At 36.8% G+C, this 18,731-nt stretch overlaps 1 protein-coding gene across 12 annotated transcripts in view; it reads left to right on the top strand.

The window, feature by feature from the left end:
- Positions 1-18,731, top strand: part of BIRC6 (baculoviral IAP repeat containing 6) — a 262,265-nt gene that overhangs the window by 134,652 nt on the left and 108,882 nt on the right. For all 12 annotated transcript variants that reach the window (XR_004428401.1, XM_033176091.1, XM_033176090.1 and 9 more), the window contains 8 exons: positions 598-731; positions 2,713-2,840; positions 8,679-9,241; positions 10,850-11,025; positions 11,904-12,000; positions 12,150-12,344; positions 14,085-14,285; positions 17,392-17,671. Coding sequence is in view for 11 of the 12 variants with exons in the window: in XM_033176091.1 (XP_033031982.1) it covers positions 598-731; positions 2,713-2,840; positions 8,679-9,241; positions 10,850-11,025; positions 11,904-12,000; positions 12,150-12,344; positions 14,085-14,285; positions 17,392-17,671 (1,774 nt within the window). In the remaining variant the exon portion in view is untranslated. The remainder of the gene's footprint in view (positions 1-597; positions 732-2,712; positions 2,841-8,678; positions 9,242-10,849; positions 11,026-11,903; positions 12,001-12,149; positions 12,345-14,084; positions 14,286-17,391; positions 17,672-18,731) is intronic.

Genomic DNA, 18,731 nt, shown 5'->3' with positions numbered 1-18,731 from the left:
AAGTTTTCCTGAAAAGTAGATCTCTGACTGTTTCTGGAAGGGGAAGATAGTTAGAATAGGCTTTCCAAATAAGAGTCAGGACCTAGTTATATCTTTTCTATTTGACTTTACTAAGTAAGATGTACATTAAGCTTGAGGTGTTTTCACAATCAGAAGGGGGCGGAGGAGACAGATGGTAGATAGTAATCCCAGCACTTTGGGAGGCTGAGGCGGGCGGCCCAATCACAAGGTCAGGAGATTGAGACCATCCTGGCTAACATGGTGAAACCCCGTCTCCACTAAAAATACAAAAACATTAGCCAGGCGTAGTGGCGGGCGCCTGTAGTCCCAGCTACTTGGGAGGCTGAGGCAGGAGAATGGCGTGAACCCAGGAGGTGGAGGTTGCAGTGAGCCGAGATCACGCCACTGCACTCCAGCCTAGGTGACAGAGCGAGACTCCTCAAAAAGAAAAAAAAAAAAGAAATTGAAACCCCTTTAATAAACTGTAACTACTAGGAATATATGAATTTTCCTTGGAACTAAAAGATGCTTTTAAATACTGCATTTCCATTATTTCATTGTTCATTTCTTAAGAGGTTTTTAAAAAATGTTTTATAGCTGGTTCCAGCAGTGCCATTGGAACTCAGGAGAGTACTGCTCATTTGTTGGTTTCAGATCCAAACCTTATCTACGTATTAGTGAAATTTCTTTCTGGCACCAGTCCACATGGAACAAATCAACACAGTCCACAGGTAATATGATGTTTAGCCTGGGATATGCCCAGACTATTCAATAAACAGTATTTGTAATGTAAAGCTATGTAATTTTTTAATTGCTAAAGTATTAAATAATGGCCTTTTATGTATCAATATAATAAAAAAGGTTTTGTTATTTGTAATAATAGCCATACTGACACTAATAGCAGGTGGTAAGTTAACCTCTTAGAACAGTGATACTAGGTTTTCATGTAGATACATATTTTTGGCATTAATTTTGGATAACTGGAAACATTCTGAGTAAATACTGCAAAGGTAGAGAAACGTTTCAAAAATTTTGGAATCCAAATAAATTTTAATATGTCATATTTGATTACTTCCATCAAGATTATCAATTTACCTTAAACGTTTTATGATGTTAATGATTTTGCTTAGCAAAAAATAACAATATTGCTCAGGGCTTACAAAACATTTTCTGTTTCACTGTAAATTTTCCTTTATATCAGTTTAATTTCTTGTTATGTTATACTGCTTCTGTGTAAATATTTCTACTCCATTATATTTCTTTTAAAGTAAAAATATATTTAGCATTTAAAACGTCTTTTAAAATCAAGATTATTCAAGATTATCTTGCAAGTTTATCATTTTAAAATTCTTGGATTTGCTGCCAGATAAATTCTGATTTAGTTGTCCTCAACAGTCCAGTTTCTCCTATTAATTCATTTATTCGGTGTTTAAGAGGCTTCTATGTGTTTATTCTAGCTACTAGAGATACAGTATTTACCAAGATCAAATATCTGCCTTCATAGAACTTTAGTCAATACTCTAATACTTAATATATTTTAATATTATATGTCTTAATAAAATAAATGAGACAAGGAACAAGTAAGAGAGAGGAAACTAACTTACAATTAGATTGGGACAGGGTTTTGATAGGGGCAGAGACATGTTATCAAGTGATTATTATACTTAAAGATTGATTGAATTTGTAACAGGAAGACTGTTCGGGATCACCAACTCTGACTTAATTATTTTACATGTAAGAAAACATGCATCAGCTACATTACCCCAAATTACATAACTAGTTATTGGTATAGTTAGGTGTCAGTGAACAAGGCATTGCAAAAAATAATATTTTCTTTGTTTTTTAATAAAAGACAGGAGGAAATAACTTTTTAAAACTTTTTAAGTTATTGAAGATTGAGCTTTCCTACTGATATCTTGGTTTTGTATAGGAAGTTTTGATAAGAAAGCTCTGATTTGTATGCTCAGTACCAGAAATTAACTTTATTTAACTCTAAAATAGTTCGGAGGATTATGTTCTATTTTATTTTTCCAGAACTCCTCCAAGGTTTTATGAATTGTTCATGAAGCCAAATTAGGATCAAGTAAAATAATATGTAGAAGTGTTAGAGCACATTCCAAACTGTACTTCAGATTACTTAGTGCAGTGTTCACTATCATTTCTTTCATTGATGAGTTAGAAGTTTGGGGAAGCAGTTTTTTTTTTTTTGACTTGGTATAAATTTATTTTTATTTAGTTTTTGTTTTGTTTTTCACTTAGCTTAATGTTTGCTTTGCTAGTTGTTAGAAACATGACCTTTTATGGATCATTTTACCTCTCTGCTCATGAGTTATTTGATTTTGAAATGGGATAATTAAGAAGGTTATTTGTGAAAATCTGTGTTGAAGTTATTTATACTCTAGAAAGCATTATAAAAGTATTTATTGTGTAATTCAGGTGAACTTTTTTCAGTATTGAGTTCAATAAACCTAATATAGTTGTGCTGTATAAACCATAATGGAAAAGTGTTAACAGTATTTTTATTTGCAGTTCAAAATAAATACATCAAGACCTAAAAAATTCATTTCCTGCTATCATTGTTAATACTTTTGCTTTCTTCCTATTAAAAGTTACAGTGTATAGCTTTTGACTTTATACCTGATAATTTTTAAATGAATGATTTTTTAAATGTTGTCAGTAAGCAGTTTTCAGTGAATATACATTTCTCTTCAGGTTGGTCCCACAGCTACACAAGCTATGCAAGAATTTCTTACTCGATTACAAGTGCATCTTTCTTCAACATGTCCTCAGATATTCAGTGAATTTTTGCTCAAGCTAATTCATATACTTTCAACTGAAAGGTAAATTTTTGTGTACTAATTTGTTCCTAATATAGAAGTAACATGTAATTCTCCGAATATACTTTTCTTTAACATTTGTTGGGAATTTATCTGTAAACAAATAAGCAGGAGGACAGTAGGAAGTAAGAGGGAAGGGTTTATTGGTGTGTTTCCTGATTGTTTTCATTTCATTTCATTATGGTTCTCCTAAGTCCTTCTGTCTCTAATGTCTTTAATATGAAAGGAATACAGTTGACTTGCTTTTAATGGTTAATAGTTATTATAAGCTTTTTAAAAGGTGAAATTTATTTTGAAGCTATTTAAAGTTACCAGTGATTTTATATATAAGAAAACCTGAAAAACAGAGCTTATAAAAGAAAATTACATACTAATCTTCTGTAGAAATTCTAAATAAATTTATTAACAAAATCAGACTCTGTTATAAGAATAAATTTTGACCATAATGGGTTGATTATTGTAATGCATGAATGTTTCAGTATCATATATCTCTTACTAATGTCATTGTTTTTCATTCTATATTTCTTAAAATCCAACATTACTTTCTGATGAAAACTCTTTTTTTTTTTTTGAGACAGAGTCTTGCTCTGTTGCCAGACTGGAGTGCAGTGGTGCAGTCTTGGCTCACTGCAACCTCTGCCTCCTGGGTTGAAGCGATTCTCGTGCCTTAGCCTCCCGAGTAGCTGGGATTACAGGCATGCACCACCACACCCGGCTAATTTTTGTATTTTTAGTAGAGACGGAGTTTCACTATATTGGCCAGGATGGTGTCAATTTCCTGACCTCGTGAGCTGCCTGCCTCAGCTTTCCGAAGTGCTGGGATTACAGGTTTGAGCCACCGTGCCTGGCTGAAGACTTAATGAATTATAAAGTGTTATTTTGTTTTTGAAGTTACAATAAAACTACATGATGAACAAATTACATAATTAATGAAACATCTAGCATGCTTGAGTATTTCAAAAAATCTCCATTAATATAAGGAATAGGGCTGGGCTCAGTGGCTCACGCCTGTAATCCCAGTACCTTGGGAGGCTGAGGTGGGGAGATCGCTTGAGCCCAGGAGTTTGAGAGCAGCCTGGGTGGTGTGGGTATACACCTGTAATCCCAGCTACTGTGGAGGCTGAGGCAGGAGATTGATTGAACTAGTGGAGCCCAGGAGGTGGAGGCTGCGGTGAGCCCTGATTTGTGCCACTGTGCTCCAACCTGGGTGACAGAACAACACTCTGTTTCAAATAAATTAATGATCAGGAATAAGTCAGTAGTGGCTGTTGCCACTTTTTCATCTAATTTTATTCAAATAAACAATATTTATACATACTTTGTGAGGATTTTGTGAAATTTTGAATGACATAAATAGAATCACCTGAGGAGTCAAGATTAGTCACCATTTGTTTTATTTTTCTTTTAACTAGGCTTTTTAATTTTAACTCTGCAGGCTTTAGCATATCTGATCCATAGAGTTCACAACAGTGAAGATTTTCATACTAAACTTTTAATACATTTGCTCTAACATTTTCTAAAGTATTATTAATCTTGTTTGTAGTTGAGTCACATCTAATATTTGAGCAGAGATGTTTTGAGGTTTATATGCCACAAAAACTGTTTAGGAATTTTCTCCACCTCACTTCACCCCACATATACCCAGTACATTTCTATGGCCTAGTTTATTTAATAGGGTCCACAAAGCTGTGGCCCAAGAAGAATGTTAGTTTATGTTTATTTTTAATAAAGGTTCTGGTATTCCGTGAAAGATCCAGCAGCTCTTTAGTTAGATTAATGATATAATATACACTGAAAGAAATACTCAGTATAAAGAAGGCATTCAGTTTTATCAGATGAGTGTTTTGCAAATGCTATCTATTGGTCTTTGGACTCTGTTTTCACTTTATTAAGTATCCTTCAAAAAGCAGAAATTTTAAAATTCTAGATGTAATCTAAATTGTCAACGTCTACATATTTTTTGTTATTGTTTTTTAAATACCCTCCTCACACACAGTCACACAGAATATTCCGTTTTTTTCTAGAAATTTTGCAATTTTATGTTTTATGTTTAGACTTTCTATTTTTTTGCTTTCAGGATAATTTTTTTTTCCTTTTCCTTTGCCTGTGGATGTCCAATTGTTCCTATCCCCCCCCCCTTTTTTTTTTTTGGAGATGGAGTCTCGCTCTTAACGCCCAGGCTGGAGTGCGGTGGCGCCATCTTGGCTCAGTGCAAGCTCTGCCTCCTGGGTTCACGCCATTCTCCCACCTCAGCCTCCCGAGTAGCTGGGACTACAGGCCCCCACCACCACACCCTGCTAATTTTGTTTTTATATTTTTAGTAGAGACGGGCTTTCACCATGTTAGCCAGGATGGTCTTGATCTACTGACCTCGTGATCCACCAGCCTCAGCCTCCCAAGGTGCTGGGATTACAAGCATGAGCCACCGCACCCCACCTTCCTATACCATTTTTTGAAAATACTTTCCTTTTTTCATTGGCTTCCCTTTGTAGTTTTTCAGATATCAATCAATGATATTTGTTTTGGTCTATGCATACACTTCTTTTTTTTTTTGAGACAGTTTTGCTCTGACACCCAGAATGGAGTGCTATGGCATGATCTCGGCTCACTGCAACCTCCGCCTCATGGGTTTGTGCAATTCTCATGCTTTAGCCTCCTAAGTAGCTGGGATTACAGGCCCATCACCATGCCTGGCTAATTTTTGTATTTTCAGTAGAGATAGGGTTTCGCCATGTTGGCCAGGCTGTTCTCAAACTCCTGGCCTCAAGAGATCCACCTGCCTCCGTCTCCCAGATTGCTGGGTTTACAGGCGTAAGCCACCACACCCAGCTTCATTTGTTCATACAGTGTATTATATAGAATTTATGTTTTTGTCTATTTTTTGTGCATTACCTCAGTGTCTTAGTTCCCTTACAGTATTTTTTGAAATCTAGTAGCGTAGGCCCTCCACCTTTGTTCTTTTAATTTTGGCTATTTTAATTCCTTTCCTTTTCCTTATAAATTTTATAATCAACTTAATGATTTACCAGAAAAAAATCGTTTTGAGTGAGATTGCATCATTCTGTAGATCAATTTGGGTAGATGTATTGCTTATTTGGCTATGTCAGAGAATACAGTTAGTTTTATTTCTTCCTTTCCTATGCATATGTCTCATGGATTCCCCTCCCCGCTCCAGTTGTACTTGTTTGGACTTCCCAGTATGCTATTGAGTACATATGGTAAAAATTGCTCTTCCTTCTTTTTCTTAATCTTAATATCTTATGAAACATTGTTTTTCATAATTAGATATGTTACTAGCTGGAGCTCTTTTTTAGATACGTGATAGTAAGTTGAGGAAGTTCCAGTTTGTTTCTAACTTGCTGAGACATTAAAAAAATTATGAATGTCTCTAGATTTTGTTAGACGTTTCCCTGCATCTGTTGAAATGATCATAGGTTGTTTCTTCTTTCATCTGTTCATAGGTTGAAGTATATTGGTGTTTTCTAAAGAGTTGGGCTCTCACAATGTTGCCCAGGCTGACCTTGAATTCCTGAGTTCAAGCAAGCTTTCAGTCTCATTCTGTTCTTAGCTGGCCCAATCGGCATATGCCACTACACCAAGTTTGATTTTTTTTTTTTTTAAAGTGTCAGTTAATGTGCATTCTCAAGATAGACACCCTTGGTCATAACATATCAATCCATTTATAACTTGCTGAATTTGTTCTCTGAAAGAGGTTGTGTAATATGTGTATTGTCACTTATTTATGTATTTGGTAGTGTTTGCCATTGAAGCATCCTGTGGCTGGAGTTTTCTTTGCCCCCAAAATTTTCAACTTATTTTCTAGGTCTTGGATTATTCAGGTTTTCTCTTCTTGAGTGAGCCTTGATAATTTTGTGAAGGAAGTTATTCCTTTACATTGTTGAATTTGTTAGTTGAAATATATATTTATTAATGTTTATAGGATCTATAGTGAGTTTCCTTCCTTTATTTCTGATGTTGGTAATTTTTATCTTTTTTTGGGGTCATTCTGGCTAGAAGTTCATCAATATTATTTTCAAAAAAAGCAGCTTATGGATATTTTTTCCTTTCTACTTTCTTTGCATTTAATTTGATCTTTCTGGCTTAGATAATTGATTTTAGACCTTTCTTCTTTTCTAGACCCTTCTTCTTTTCTAATACAAACATTTGACAATGTCAGAATTGGCCTATATAGACTACTTACATTTAATGTAATTATTGACATGCTGGATTAGAATTGATCATTTTGCCAGTTTTCTATTTATTTCATCTATTTTTGATTCCTTTTAAAAAATCTTTTTCTGTTGACTTTTGAATCAAGCAACTTTTAAAATAATTTCGTTTCCATTCTTATTTATAACTGAATTTCTTATTTATTTATTTTTGAGCCAGCGTTGGTTTGCTCTGTCACACAGGTTGGACCGTAGTGGTGCGAGCTTCGTTCTCTGCAACCTCCACCTTCTGTGTTCAAGCGATTTTCATGCCTTAACTTCTGGGGTAGCTGGGATTACAGGCTCCAGCTATGCTACCACACAGGGCTAATTTTTGTATATTTTGTAGATGGGGTTTCACCAGGTTGACCAGGCTAGTCTCCACCTCCTGAGCTCAGGTAATCCACCTGGGTTACTGTCATTATAGGCGTGAGCCACTGTGCCTGGCCTGTAACCGAAAATTTTTCATATTAGTTGTCCTAGCTTTACAAGATACACCTTTATTTAATCACATTCTATTTTCAAATATTATTCCACTCATGTATAATGTCAGAACTTAGCAGTGTAGTTTCAATTCCTTTCTTCCATCTTTTGTGACATAGTTGTCGTGTTTTTACTGTTTATGCTATAAACACGCAATACTGTGCAGCCTTTTATGTATTTATATATTATTTTGCTTTAGGCAGTCTTCTTTTGTTTGCTTGTTTGGTTTTTGAAATAGATTTTGGCTCTGTCACCCAGGCTATAGTGCAGTGGTGTGATCTCGACTCCCTGCAACCTCCGCCTCCTGGGTTCCTGTAATTCTCATGCTTCAGCCTCCTCAGTAGCTGGGATTACAGGCCCATCACCATGCCTGGCTAATTTTTGTATTTTCAGTAGAGATGGGGTTTTGCCATGTTAGCCAGGCAGGTCTCAAACTCAAAAGCTATTCTTTTGCCTTAATCTCCTGAGTAGCTGCAATTAACAGTCACATGCCACCATGCCCGGCTAATTTTTGTATTTTTAGTAACAATGAGGTTTCACCATGTTGGCCAGGCCGGTCTCGAACTTCTGGCCTCAAGTGATCTGCCTGCATGGGGCTCCCAAAGTGATGGGATTACAGGCATGAGTCATTGCATCTGGCCTAATTTGCCTTTTTCTTGCTGTTAAACTGAGGGTGATGCTCTTTTCAGCATTCTGTATCTTAGGCATAAGCAGAATTTGAAGAGCATTCAATTTTGATACATAAGAATGATTTGATTGAATCTTAATTTTTAAGTATCATTATCACTAGGGAATGTTTACAATAGCATTATTTGAGAATGGAAAAAATTATAACTCATTTCATTATAAGAAGTGCCTTGTGATTTTGAAGTATTTTTTTCTGTATCTTCAAAATCATTTCCGTATATACTTGTCCCTTAGTTTTGTATTTGGAAGGGAGGTTGTTTTTGAGTGTGTCTAAAATGGAGTCAAGAACAAGAATTATAAAAGAGATTAAAACTATTATCTACCTAATGAAATAGTGAATACCAAGAACTTGTTTAACTTCCTTATATTGTGATAAGTTACTGCTTTCAGAACTACTTAAAATCGTTTAATTTTTAATCCTCTCTCTTATTGTATCTCTCTCTCTCTGTCTCTCTCTCTGCAGGGGTGCTTTCCAGACAGGCCAAGGACCTCTCGATGCCCAAGTGAAGCTCTTAGAATTCACTCTGGAGCAGAATTTTGAAGTCGTTTCAGTTAGTACTATTTCTGCTGTGATAGAATCTGTTACATTTTTAGTGCACCACTATATCACTTGCTCAGACAAAGTAATGTCAAGAAGTGGATCAGATAGCTCCGTGGGTGCTCGAGCATGCTTTGGGGGACTCTTTGCCAACCTGATTCGTCCAGGTGATGCAAAAGCAGTTTGTGGCGAAATGACAAGGGATCAACTCATGTTTGATTTGTTAAAACTTGTTAACATTTTAGTGCAGCTGCCTCTTTCAGGCAATAGGGAATACAGTGCAAGAGTGTCTGTGACCACAAATACAACAGATAGTGTTTCAGATGAAGAAAAAGTCTCAGGAGGCAAAGATGGCAATGGAAGCAGTACCAGTGTTCAAGGATCGCCTGCATATGTTGCTGACTTAGTCTTAGCCAACCAACAAATTATGAGCCAGATTTTGTCTGCTCTGGGCCTGTGTAATAGCAGTGCCATGGCAATGATAATTGGTATGTATTGAGAATATTAATCTTACCGTTGTCTCTGGTACTATAATTGTTTTTTTTTTTAAGCAATATATGGATTCAGTCTCTTTTTACTTTGTAGTGTAAAACTGCTTTAAGCTTTTCATGACTGATTTTTATTGGTGAGGACTTTTGTATAGGGGCTTCGATTAATGAATTAAAGTGAAATATTGAAAAATGTTATGTCAATTTGGTTTTTTTTTGTGTTTCTTTTATATTGAGATGCCTCCCAGGTTCAAGCAATTCTCATGCCTCAGCCACCCAAGTAGCTGCAACCATAGGTGCCTGCCACCACACCCGGCTAATTTTTTTTCTCCCCCCGACCCCCACAAGACAGAGTTTTGCTCCCAGGCTGGAGTACAATGACACGATCTCAGCTCACTGTAACCTCCGCCTCCCAGATTCAAGTGATACTCCTGCCTCAGCCTACCGAGTAGTTGGGATTACAGGCGTGTACCACCATGCCCCTCCTAGTTTTTTGTTTGTTTTTGTTTTTGTTTCTTTTGAGATGAAGTCTTGCTGTGTTGCCTAGGCTGAAGTGCAGTGGAGTGATCTCGGTTCATTGCAACCTCTGCCTCCTAGGTTCAAGCAATTCTCATGCCTCGGCCTCTCGAGTACCTGGGATTACAGGCATGTGCCACCATGCCTGGCTAATTTTTTGTATTTTAGTAGAGATGGGGTTTCGCAATGTTGGGCAAGCTGGTCTCGAACTCCTGACTTCAGGTGATCTTCCCACCTCAGCCTCCCAAAGTACTAGGATTACAGGTGTGAGGCACTGCACCCTGCCAATTTTTTTTTTTTTTGTAGAGACGGGATTTCACCATGTTAGCCAGGTTGATCTTGAGTTCTTATTTCACATCATTTTGTGTTAAAGACAAGTATTATTTGTTCACATTTGCTTTGAAAATAAAATATAAAATTGTATTCATACTGTAACATTTTCTATGACACGTATCAGTGTTAAATTTATATGCTGTTGCTTAACTTTTTTTTACCTCTTTGAATGTTAATACATGACATTAAATTTTTAAAATAATTGAACATCAATGTATTTTTGCCTCGTGGTATGTTTTTCTTTGTCAGTGTATGGGAAACAGCCATATCTTCCTTTTGATTGGATTAAAAAGAATAGTTACGTGCTGGTTTCACTTATTTTTCTATTTATGTCCTGTCTTCTTGATGTATATAGCTAGTATGTAGAGTGATGTTCTCAGTCATGTAACAGAACAACCTATTTTTATTGTTGGTGATATAGAGGTATCTCATGTAAGAAGATAGCCATAAACCATGCTCTACTGAATATTGTCATTGATATTTTAGTCTCCAGGAGTCCATTCGGGTTATGTGTAGAGGGTATAAACAGCTGTTACATGTTAATTCTTCAGCAGTTTTGGAAAAAATGACTTTTCAGCTTCTATATTTTAATTATTATTTGTTTTCACCATGTTGGCCAGGCTGGTTTTGAACTCCTGATGTCAGGTGATCCACCTGCCTCAGCCTCCCAAAGTGTTGAGATAACAGGCGTGAGCCACTGCGCCTGGCTGGATATATATACTTTTAATCTTTTAATGTGGAATCTTTTATTTTTCCTAGGAGCAAGTGGATTACATCTCACTAAACATGAAAACTTTCATGGTGGGTTGGATGCTATATCAGTTGGGGATGGATTATTTACCATACTGACAACCCTTAGTAAAAAAGCTTCTACAGTCCACATGATGCTGCAGCCAATTTTAACATACATGGCCTGTGGATATATGGGCAGACAAGTAAGTTCAAGCCAACAACAGTTGCAGTGATTCAAATAAATTTCTGGCACTGTAAGTGGAAAATTATAGGACAGAGACAAATAAGTATATTTATTATATATTGGACAGTGAAAAGCATCAGTGCAAGAGGGCTATGGATTATTAATAAAAGTTGGAGAATAAAGTTTCTTTGAAGTGGTATTTTCAGACATGACCACAGTAATACAAGAGTAAAACATTTATTGTGTCTCAAGAAGTTCTTCTCTTTTTCCTAAAAATAGCATAGTGTAATACTGAGGTGTTCTCCATAGATGTTACGTAAGAAGATGTAATGTGAAATTATTTGAAACTTATGTTGTGTATTCAACTTTTTTTCCCCATTAAAAGGGATTAAGCTAATTAAAGAAAATAGGTTACAAAATTTTTCCCTTCTGTATTTCATTTTTACAAATGAAATTACAGGAATCAGATTATTTTACTTTCTTGTCCATTTCCCATTTTGAAATGCAGATATTAGAACAATTTCTTTTGTCTTCTATATAGCAGTGTATAATTATCATTTTTGTAAACATTTGTTGAATGTGTATATTTCTCTATTAGAAAATACAAAGGTACTTTAGATGGTTAAAATTTTAAATTAAATTGGTATCTAAATGCACATAAAGGGAAAAGATAATGGATGAAGACAGATGCTTTAAAAAAATAAAATCTGAGTTGAGGGAGATGGTTTTTTCTTATTCAGGTAAGATTTCTTATGTATTTTGGCAGACATTTTGTATTTAGTGTATTTAAGGCTGTCAGTTTACAAAAATTAACTAGGAAGGAATATTACATGCATTGAGTTTAGTTCTTATTCGCAGGAGTGTATAAAGTCATAATACACATATTTCATTTTTTAGGGATCTCTTGCTACTTGCCAGTTATCTGAGCCATTATTGTGGTTCATTTTGAGAGTATTGGATACTAGTGATGCCTTGAAAGCATTTCATGATATGGGTAAGATAATATTTCAGTAACTATAATTTAAGTGTAGTTATGTGATAGTATGTTACATTTTCATTTTTGTAGTCTTTTGTGGAAGTTTACTTTTGATGTTGAACCATCTGTCCTGATACTGATTTCATTTCTTATTCTTTATAATTTAGGTGGTGTTCAGCTCATATGCAATAATATGGTCACTAGTACAAGGGCTATTGTGAACACTGCAAGAAGTATGGTATCAACTATTATGAAATTTCTTGACTGTGGTCCAAATAAAGCTGTTGACAGCACATTGAAAACAAGAATACTAGCTTCTGAGCCTGACAATGCCGAAGGGATTCATAACTTTGCACCCCTTGGTAAGAAAAGTGTTACTAAATCTTATGTGAATTTATTCAGTTTATTAGCTGATATGAAACAAAATTAGTTGAAGTCAGTTGATGATATCATATATTGCTATTTTAATTACAAACAGTTTATTTTAGAGGTAGTGGATATTTCGACATTCTACTTACGAGAGGGAATTTTTTGTTTGTTTTGAGATGGAGTTTTGCTCTTGTTGCCCAAGCCAGAGTGCAATGGCACGATCTCGGCTCACTGCAACCTCCGCCTCCTGGGTTTGAGCAATTCTCCTCCCTCAGCCTCCTGAGTAGCTGGGATTACAAGTGTCTGCCACCATGCCCAGCTAATTTTTGTATTTTTAATGGAGATGGGGTTTCACCATATTGACCAGGCTGGTCTCAAATGCCTGACCTTAGGTGATCCGCCCACCTCAGCCTCCCAAAGTGCTGGGATTATGGGCTTGAGCCACCACGCCTGGCCGAGAGGGACTGTTTTAACAGTTCTTTAGCAGTAAAGTTTGTTTTTATTTGTGAGTCAAAATAGAAGCACAATTTAAGAAACTAAGTAGAGATTCTTCAGTAAGTTTTCTCTGTAAATGTTAATCGATTTTAAATCTCATTTTCCTTCTTAAAGCGGTACTATGTTTTGTTTTGTTTTGTTGTGAGAGAGTCTCACTCTGTCACCTAGGCTGGAGTGCAGTGGTGCGATGTCTGCTCACTGCAACATCTGTCTCCCGGGTTCAGGCAATTCTCATGCCTCAGCCTCCTGAGTAGCTAGGATTATGGACATGTGCCACCACACTGGCTTTGTGTGTGCGTGTGTGTGTGTGTGTGTGTTTAGTAGAGATGGGGTTTCACCATGTTGTCCAGGCTGGTCTTGAACTTCTGGCCCCAAGTGATTCCCCACTTCGGCCTCCCAAAGTGTTGGGATTACAGGCGTGAGCCACTGTGCCTGGCCTTAAAGTGGTACTATCTTTTTTAAAAGTTTTGAATTTAGGTATTTACTTTTTTATCTAGTTTACGTAGTTTCTTTTTAATTTTTCTTTTCATATTTCTTTTTTTCTTTTCTTTTTTTTTTTTTTTTTTGAGACGGAGTCTCGCTCTGCTGCTCAGGCTGGAGTGCAGTGGCCGGATCTCAGCTCACTGCAAGCTCCGCCTCCTGGGTTTACGCCATTCTCCTGCCTCAGCCTCCCGAGTAGCTGGGACTACAGGCGCCTGCCACGTCACCCGGCTAGTTTTTTGTATTTTTTTTTTAGTAGAGATGGGGTTTCACCGTGTTAGCCAGGAAGGTCTCGATCTCCTGACCTCGTGATCCGCCCGTCTCGGCCTCCCAAAGTGCTGGGATTACAGGCTTGAGCCACTGCGCCCGGCCTCTTTTCATATTTCTAAATCATAGACATTGACATCTTAGAATAAAGATGATTATTTTAAAGGTGGAGATATATTGGACATTGTTTTTTACTTAAATAGTTAGAAAATTATGGAGCTACATTTATTGCTGTATCTTTAGTTTTCATGTATCATATGAGTATAAAGTAGACAGCAGTTAATAATGAACTTGTCACCTTGCCAGTTGACAGGATTTCCTAATGTTTTGTGAATACCTCTACAGTCATGCTTAGGATACTAAGTACATTACCAGCATCAGTTGTTCATGTTTTCAATTAATTTTTCTAGTTTAATTTTATTCGTATAGATTTTAAAGCTTTGTTACGTTTCTTTTGCAAGTTCTTATTTTATGTAAAATATCTTCTCTAGGTACAATCACATCTAGCAGTCCTACTGCCCAGCCAGCTGAAGTGCTGTTGCAGGCCACACCTCCTCATAGAAGAGCTCGCTCTGCTGCTTGGTCCTACATCTTTCTTCCAGAGGAGGCTTGGTGTGACCTTACCATTCACCTTCCCGCAGCAGTGCTGCTTAAGGAGATACATATCCAGCCTCATCTTGCATCTCTTGCAAGTGAGTAATAGTTTATAAAGAAGCAACATGAGAGCAGACTTTAATTTAGAAACATTTGAAAATAAAAATATTTAGTAAGCAGAAATACACTTAGATGTGATTACCAGAGTGTGTAACTTCTGAACAGTTTTTAGTGAAATAATTAATACTACCAAGTCACTTTAAGGGAAATGACTGTTAACCTCAGACAAAAAGATCGTGTCATGAAGTCTAAACAAGTGTGTTCCAGTTGTATATTACTTTGCTTTCTCTTTTCTCTCAAATTTACTAAGCCTCAGTATTAAGCTGAAATGAGTTTATTACACTCCTGTTTTTTACCATGTTAGTTTTTTCAGCCCAGATCTCAGTCCTAGCCTTGTAATATGAAATTAGCATAGATTTGTGTGCCTGCCCTCCGACTTCTTTAGAAGATAACTATCTTTTTGAATGATATTATATTTTGACTACTTCAATGTGATTTTAAGATTCATACTGTGTTTGTTGTAATATGTCAGTATTCTTGTAATATTGTATCATTTATTTGATGCATGTTCATTGAATACATTTTATTGAACTCTGTAAGGCAAATAATTCAAAATAATTTTTGCGAAATACTAATTATCACTTAAGAGCAATGAACTCTTTCAGGTATTTATAAAGAATATGAAATACTCATTTGCTTTTTTCTTTTTTTTTTTTTGAGGCAAGGTCTCTGTTGCATAGGCTGGAGTGCAGTTTTGATATCTCAGATCACTGTAGCCTTGACCTCTGAGGCTCAAATGATCCTCCCATCTCAGCCTCATGTATAGCTGGGACCACAGGCGTGTACCACCATGCCTCGCTAAATTTTTGTGTTTTTTTGTAGAGACGGGATTTTGTTATGATGCCTGGGCTGTAGCGATCTATCTGCCTTGGCCTCCCAAAGTGCTGAGATTACAGGTGTGAGCTACTGTACCCAGCCCATTTTGTATTTTATATGGTTCACAAATGCTTTCAATATAGTTATAATTTTGCCAGAATTGTTTAAAGTAATACACATGCTTACGTTTATGGATCGATTCTCATTGCTATCAAATATCACTCAATAATTGCATGAGGAGCTATGGGAAATTTTGTAGATTCCTGGCATCTTTGGAGAAAACAGTTTTTTTCTATGTATTTGCAAGATTGGACTGATATATCTTAATTACTTGTGGCATCCACACTCCTTAGATAAAAAACAGATAATATAAAGGTAGAAGGAAAATATGCTAATACAGAGTGTTTTAGGAAGTCAAAAATAACTATATTAAAAGGCAAAATATAAGTCAATAGAAGACTTACACTACCTCTAAAATTGGAAAGTGATTGCTTTTATTTGGAAAGCAGAGGAGTTGGTCATAAGTAGTGGCTTTTGAAGTTCAGCTGGATTTTGCACATGGGAATTGAAATAGGAAGCATATTACAAAGGGGGAACTCCTGTGAAAAATTAATTGGTTTAAGTGTTCCCTACTTAAGTGTTCTTGATTAAGAAATTTGGTTTTATTACTGGATTAGAGCAGAAGTTGAAAATATGTTGTGATACAGTGGAAATAACAGTCTTTAGAAGCAAACGTGAACTTGAATCTAAGGTGTGACATTTGTTCCTGTGGGAGCATGGATTAATCTGTTTTTACTATGTCTGCTTGTGTAAAATGCAGATAATACTTTCCTCAAAAGGATTTAAAGTGTAAATTTCAAAATTAAGTTGACTGTCTAGTAATCAGTGTAAAGCTGGCATGTAATTCCTTCTTATTTTACCACTGAAATTAAAAATAAAACTAAATTTCCAAGGCTTTAGTTGACATATGTTTATTATATGGGGTTCCATGTTAAGCTAGAAAGAAATAATTTTCTGGTAGTAGTTCCAGTTGTTTGTTCACTGGGGACTCCTTAAATTTCAGCAAGAATTGATTTTTAAAAAAGTCCTGGCCAGGCACGGTGGCTCACGCCTGTAATCCCATCACTTTGGGAGGCCGAGGCGGGCAGATCACGAGGTCAGGAGATGGAGACCATCTTGGATAACACGGTGAAACCCCGTCTCTACTAAAAATACACAAAAAATTAGCCGGGTGTGGTGGCAGGCGCCTGTAGTCCCAGCTACTCGGGAGGCTGAGACAGGAGAATGGCTTGAAGCCAGGAGGCGGAGCTTGCAGTAAGCCGAGATCACACCACTGCACTCCAGCCTGGGCGACAGAGAGAGACTCCTTCTCAAAAAAAAAAAAAAAAAAAAAAAACCCCAAAACAACAACAAAAAAATCCCGTGGATATTTGGCTTAATTTGAAAAGGAGACTGGGCACAGTGGCTCACATCTATAATCCCAACAGTTTGGGAGGCCGAGGCAGGTGAATCACTTGAGGTCAGGAGTTCAAGGCCAGCCTGGCTAACATGGCAAAACCCTGTCTCTACCAAAATTACAAAAAATTCCTAGATATGGTGGCACCTGCCTGTGGTTCCAGCTACTGTGGAGGCTACGGCAGGAGAATCACTTGAACCTGGGAGGCGGAGGTTGCAGTTAGCTAAGATCGCACCACTGTACTCATTGCAGCCTGGGCAACAGGGCAAGACTGTCCCTCAAAAAAAAAAAAAAAAAAAAAAGGCAATTTCTAAACTCAGCTGTGAGGTTAAACTCAGTGTTTAAAAAATATCACAACCTAGTAGTAATAGAATAATTGGTAGAAAAACAAGTTTTGTTACATTTTCCCCCCAAATTATTTAAAACAGTAAACCATAGCATATTAATCAAATGTAGTTTCATATTTGTGATAATTTTGAGTAAAGTAGAAATGATGATATAACTACCTATTTGCCTGGTTTTATTCATAGAGAACATCAGGTACATGTGCTTCACACATCTTTGGTTCTTCTTTTTTTAGGTGAATATTAGACTGTTTATTTTTATTGTAGATCAAATATTTTGAGTTGAAAAGTAGCTCCAACATTAATTATGGTGAAAGTCATTGTCGAACTATATTTTGTTGTATACATTTTCTTTTTACAAATTCATGATGAATACAATTGTGAAAGCTGCTATTTTCCTGGGATTTTAACAAACTGTTCAATCTAGTTTACTTTGTCTGTTGTGATGATTCCGTTTTATTTTTATAGCCTGCCCTTCCTCAGTGTCTGTTGAAGTAAGTGCAGATGGGGTAAATATGCTACCTTTGTCCACGCCTGTTGTCACAAGTGGCCTCACCTACATAAAAATTCAGCTTGTAAAAGCCGAAGTAGCTTCTGCTGTCTGCCTTAGACTACATCGTCCACGAGATGCCAGCACATTAGGCCTTTCACAGATTAAATTATTGGGGCTCACTGCTTTTGGTACCACCTCTTCAGCAACGGTTAATAATCCATTCCTTCCATCTGAAGATCAGGTATCTAAAACAAGGTATGTTTTGTTTCCTATTATTTAAAAAAGCTTTCTGTCCTTTTTTTTTTTTTTTTTTGGCAGGGTTGGGAGATAGGGGACTTACTTATTTTGTGGGTTTTTTCTTTTATAGGTCTTAGGAAGGTCTTTGTTCCATAGGTGTCTATATAATACAATTTTATTACGTGTAATAGAGACAGTTTTGTGGAAACAGAATGCTGACACTGATTAAAATTAAGGTGTATGGGCCGGGCGCGGTGGCTCAAGCCTGTAATCCCAGCACTTTGGGAGGCCGAGATGGGCGGATCACGAGGTCAGGAGATCGAGACCATCCTGGCTAACACAGTGAAACCCCGTCTCTACTAAAAAATACAAAAAACTAGCCGGGCGAGGTGGCGGGCGCCTGTAGTCCCAGCTACTCTGGAGGCTGAGGCAGGAGAATGGCGTAAACCCAGGAGGCGGAGCTTGCAGTGAGCTGAGATCCGCCCACTGCACTCCAGCCTGGATGACAGAGTGAGACTCCGTCTCAGAAAAAAAAAAAAAAATTAAGTTGTATATTTAGTCTTTGAGATGGTCTGTATACTACATGTAGGTGTACATTCTAATTTTATGGCTTGTAATTTTTTGTATCATACTCTGTTTCGGGGATTTGCAAATGCTTACGACCAGGAGCTCATCTGAACCATACCAACTGACCTTAGAAACAGGGACTTAGTTTTATATGGTAATTCCTAAATGTTAGTTAACAGAAGGATTGTGTCTGAACCAAACAAACAAGGACCTCAATATATTTTTTAATCAACATTTTTCTGATAAATTTTGATGGCTGAATGTTTTATAGATGGATTTTGTTGAAAGTTTTGCCTGATAAAAATGAATTTAAGACCTGGCGCCATGGCTCATACCTGTAATCCCAGTACTTGAGGAGGCCAAGGCAGGCAGATCACGAGGTCGGGAGATCCAAACCATCCTAGCTAACAAGGTGAAACCCCGTCTCTACTAAAAGTACAAAAAATTAGCTGGGCATGGCAGTGTGCACCTGTAGTCCCAGCTGCTGGGGAGGCTGAGGCAGGAGAATCCC

This window comes from Trachypithecus francoisi, unplaced genomic scaffold (assembly GCF_009764315.1).
Source record: "Trachypithecus francoisi isolate TF-2019V2 unplaced genomic scaffold, Tfra_2.0 Lachesis_group17, whole genome shotgun sequence".
Lineage (NCBI taxonomy): Eukaryota > Metazoa > Chordata > Mammalia > Primates > Cercopithecidae > Trachypithecus > Trachypithecus francoisi.
Note: the sequence above shows the minus strand (reverse complement) of the source record. Positions and strands in the feature narration are given on the sequence as shown.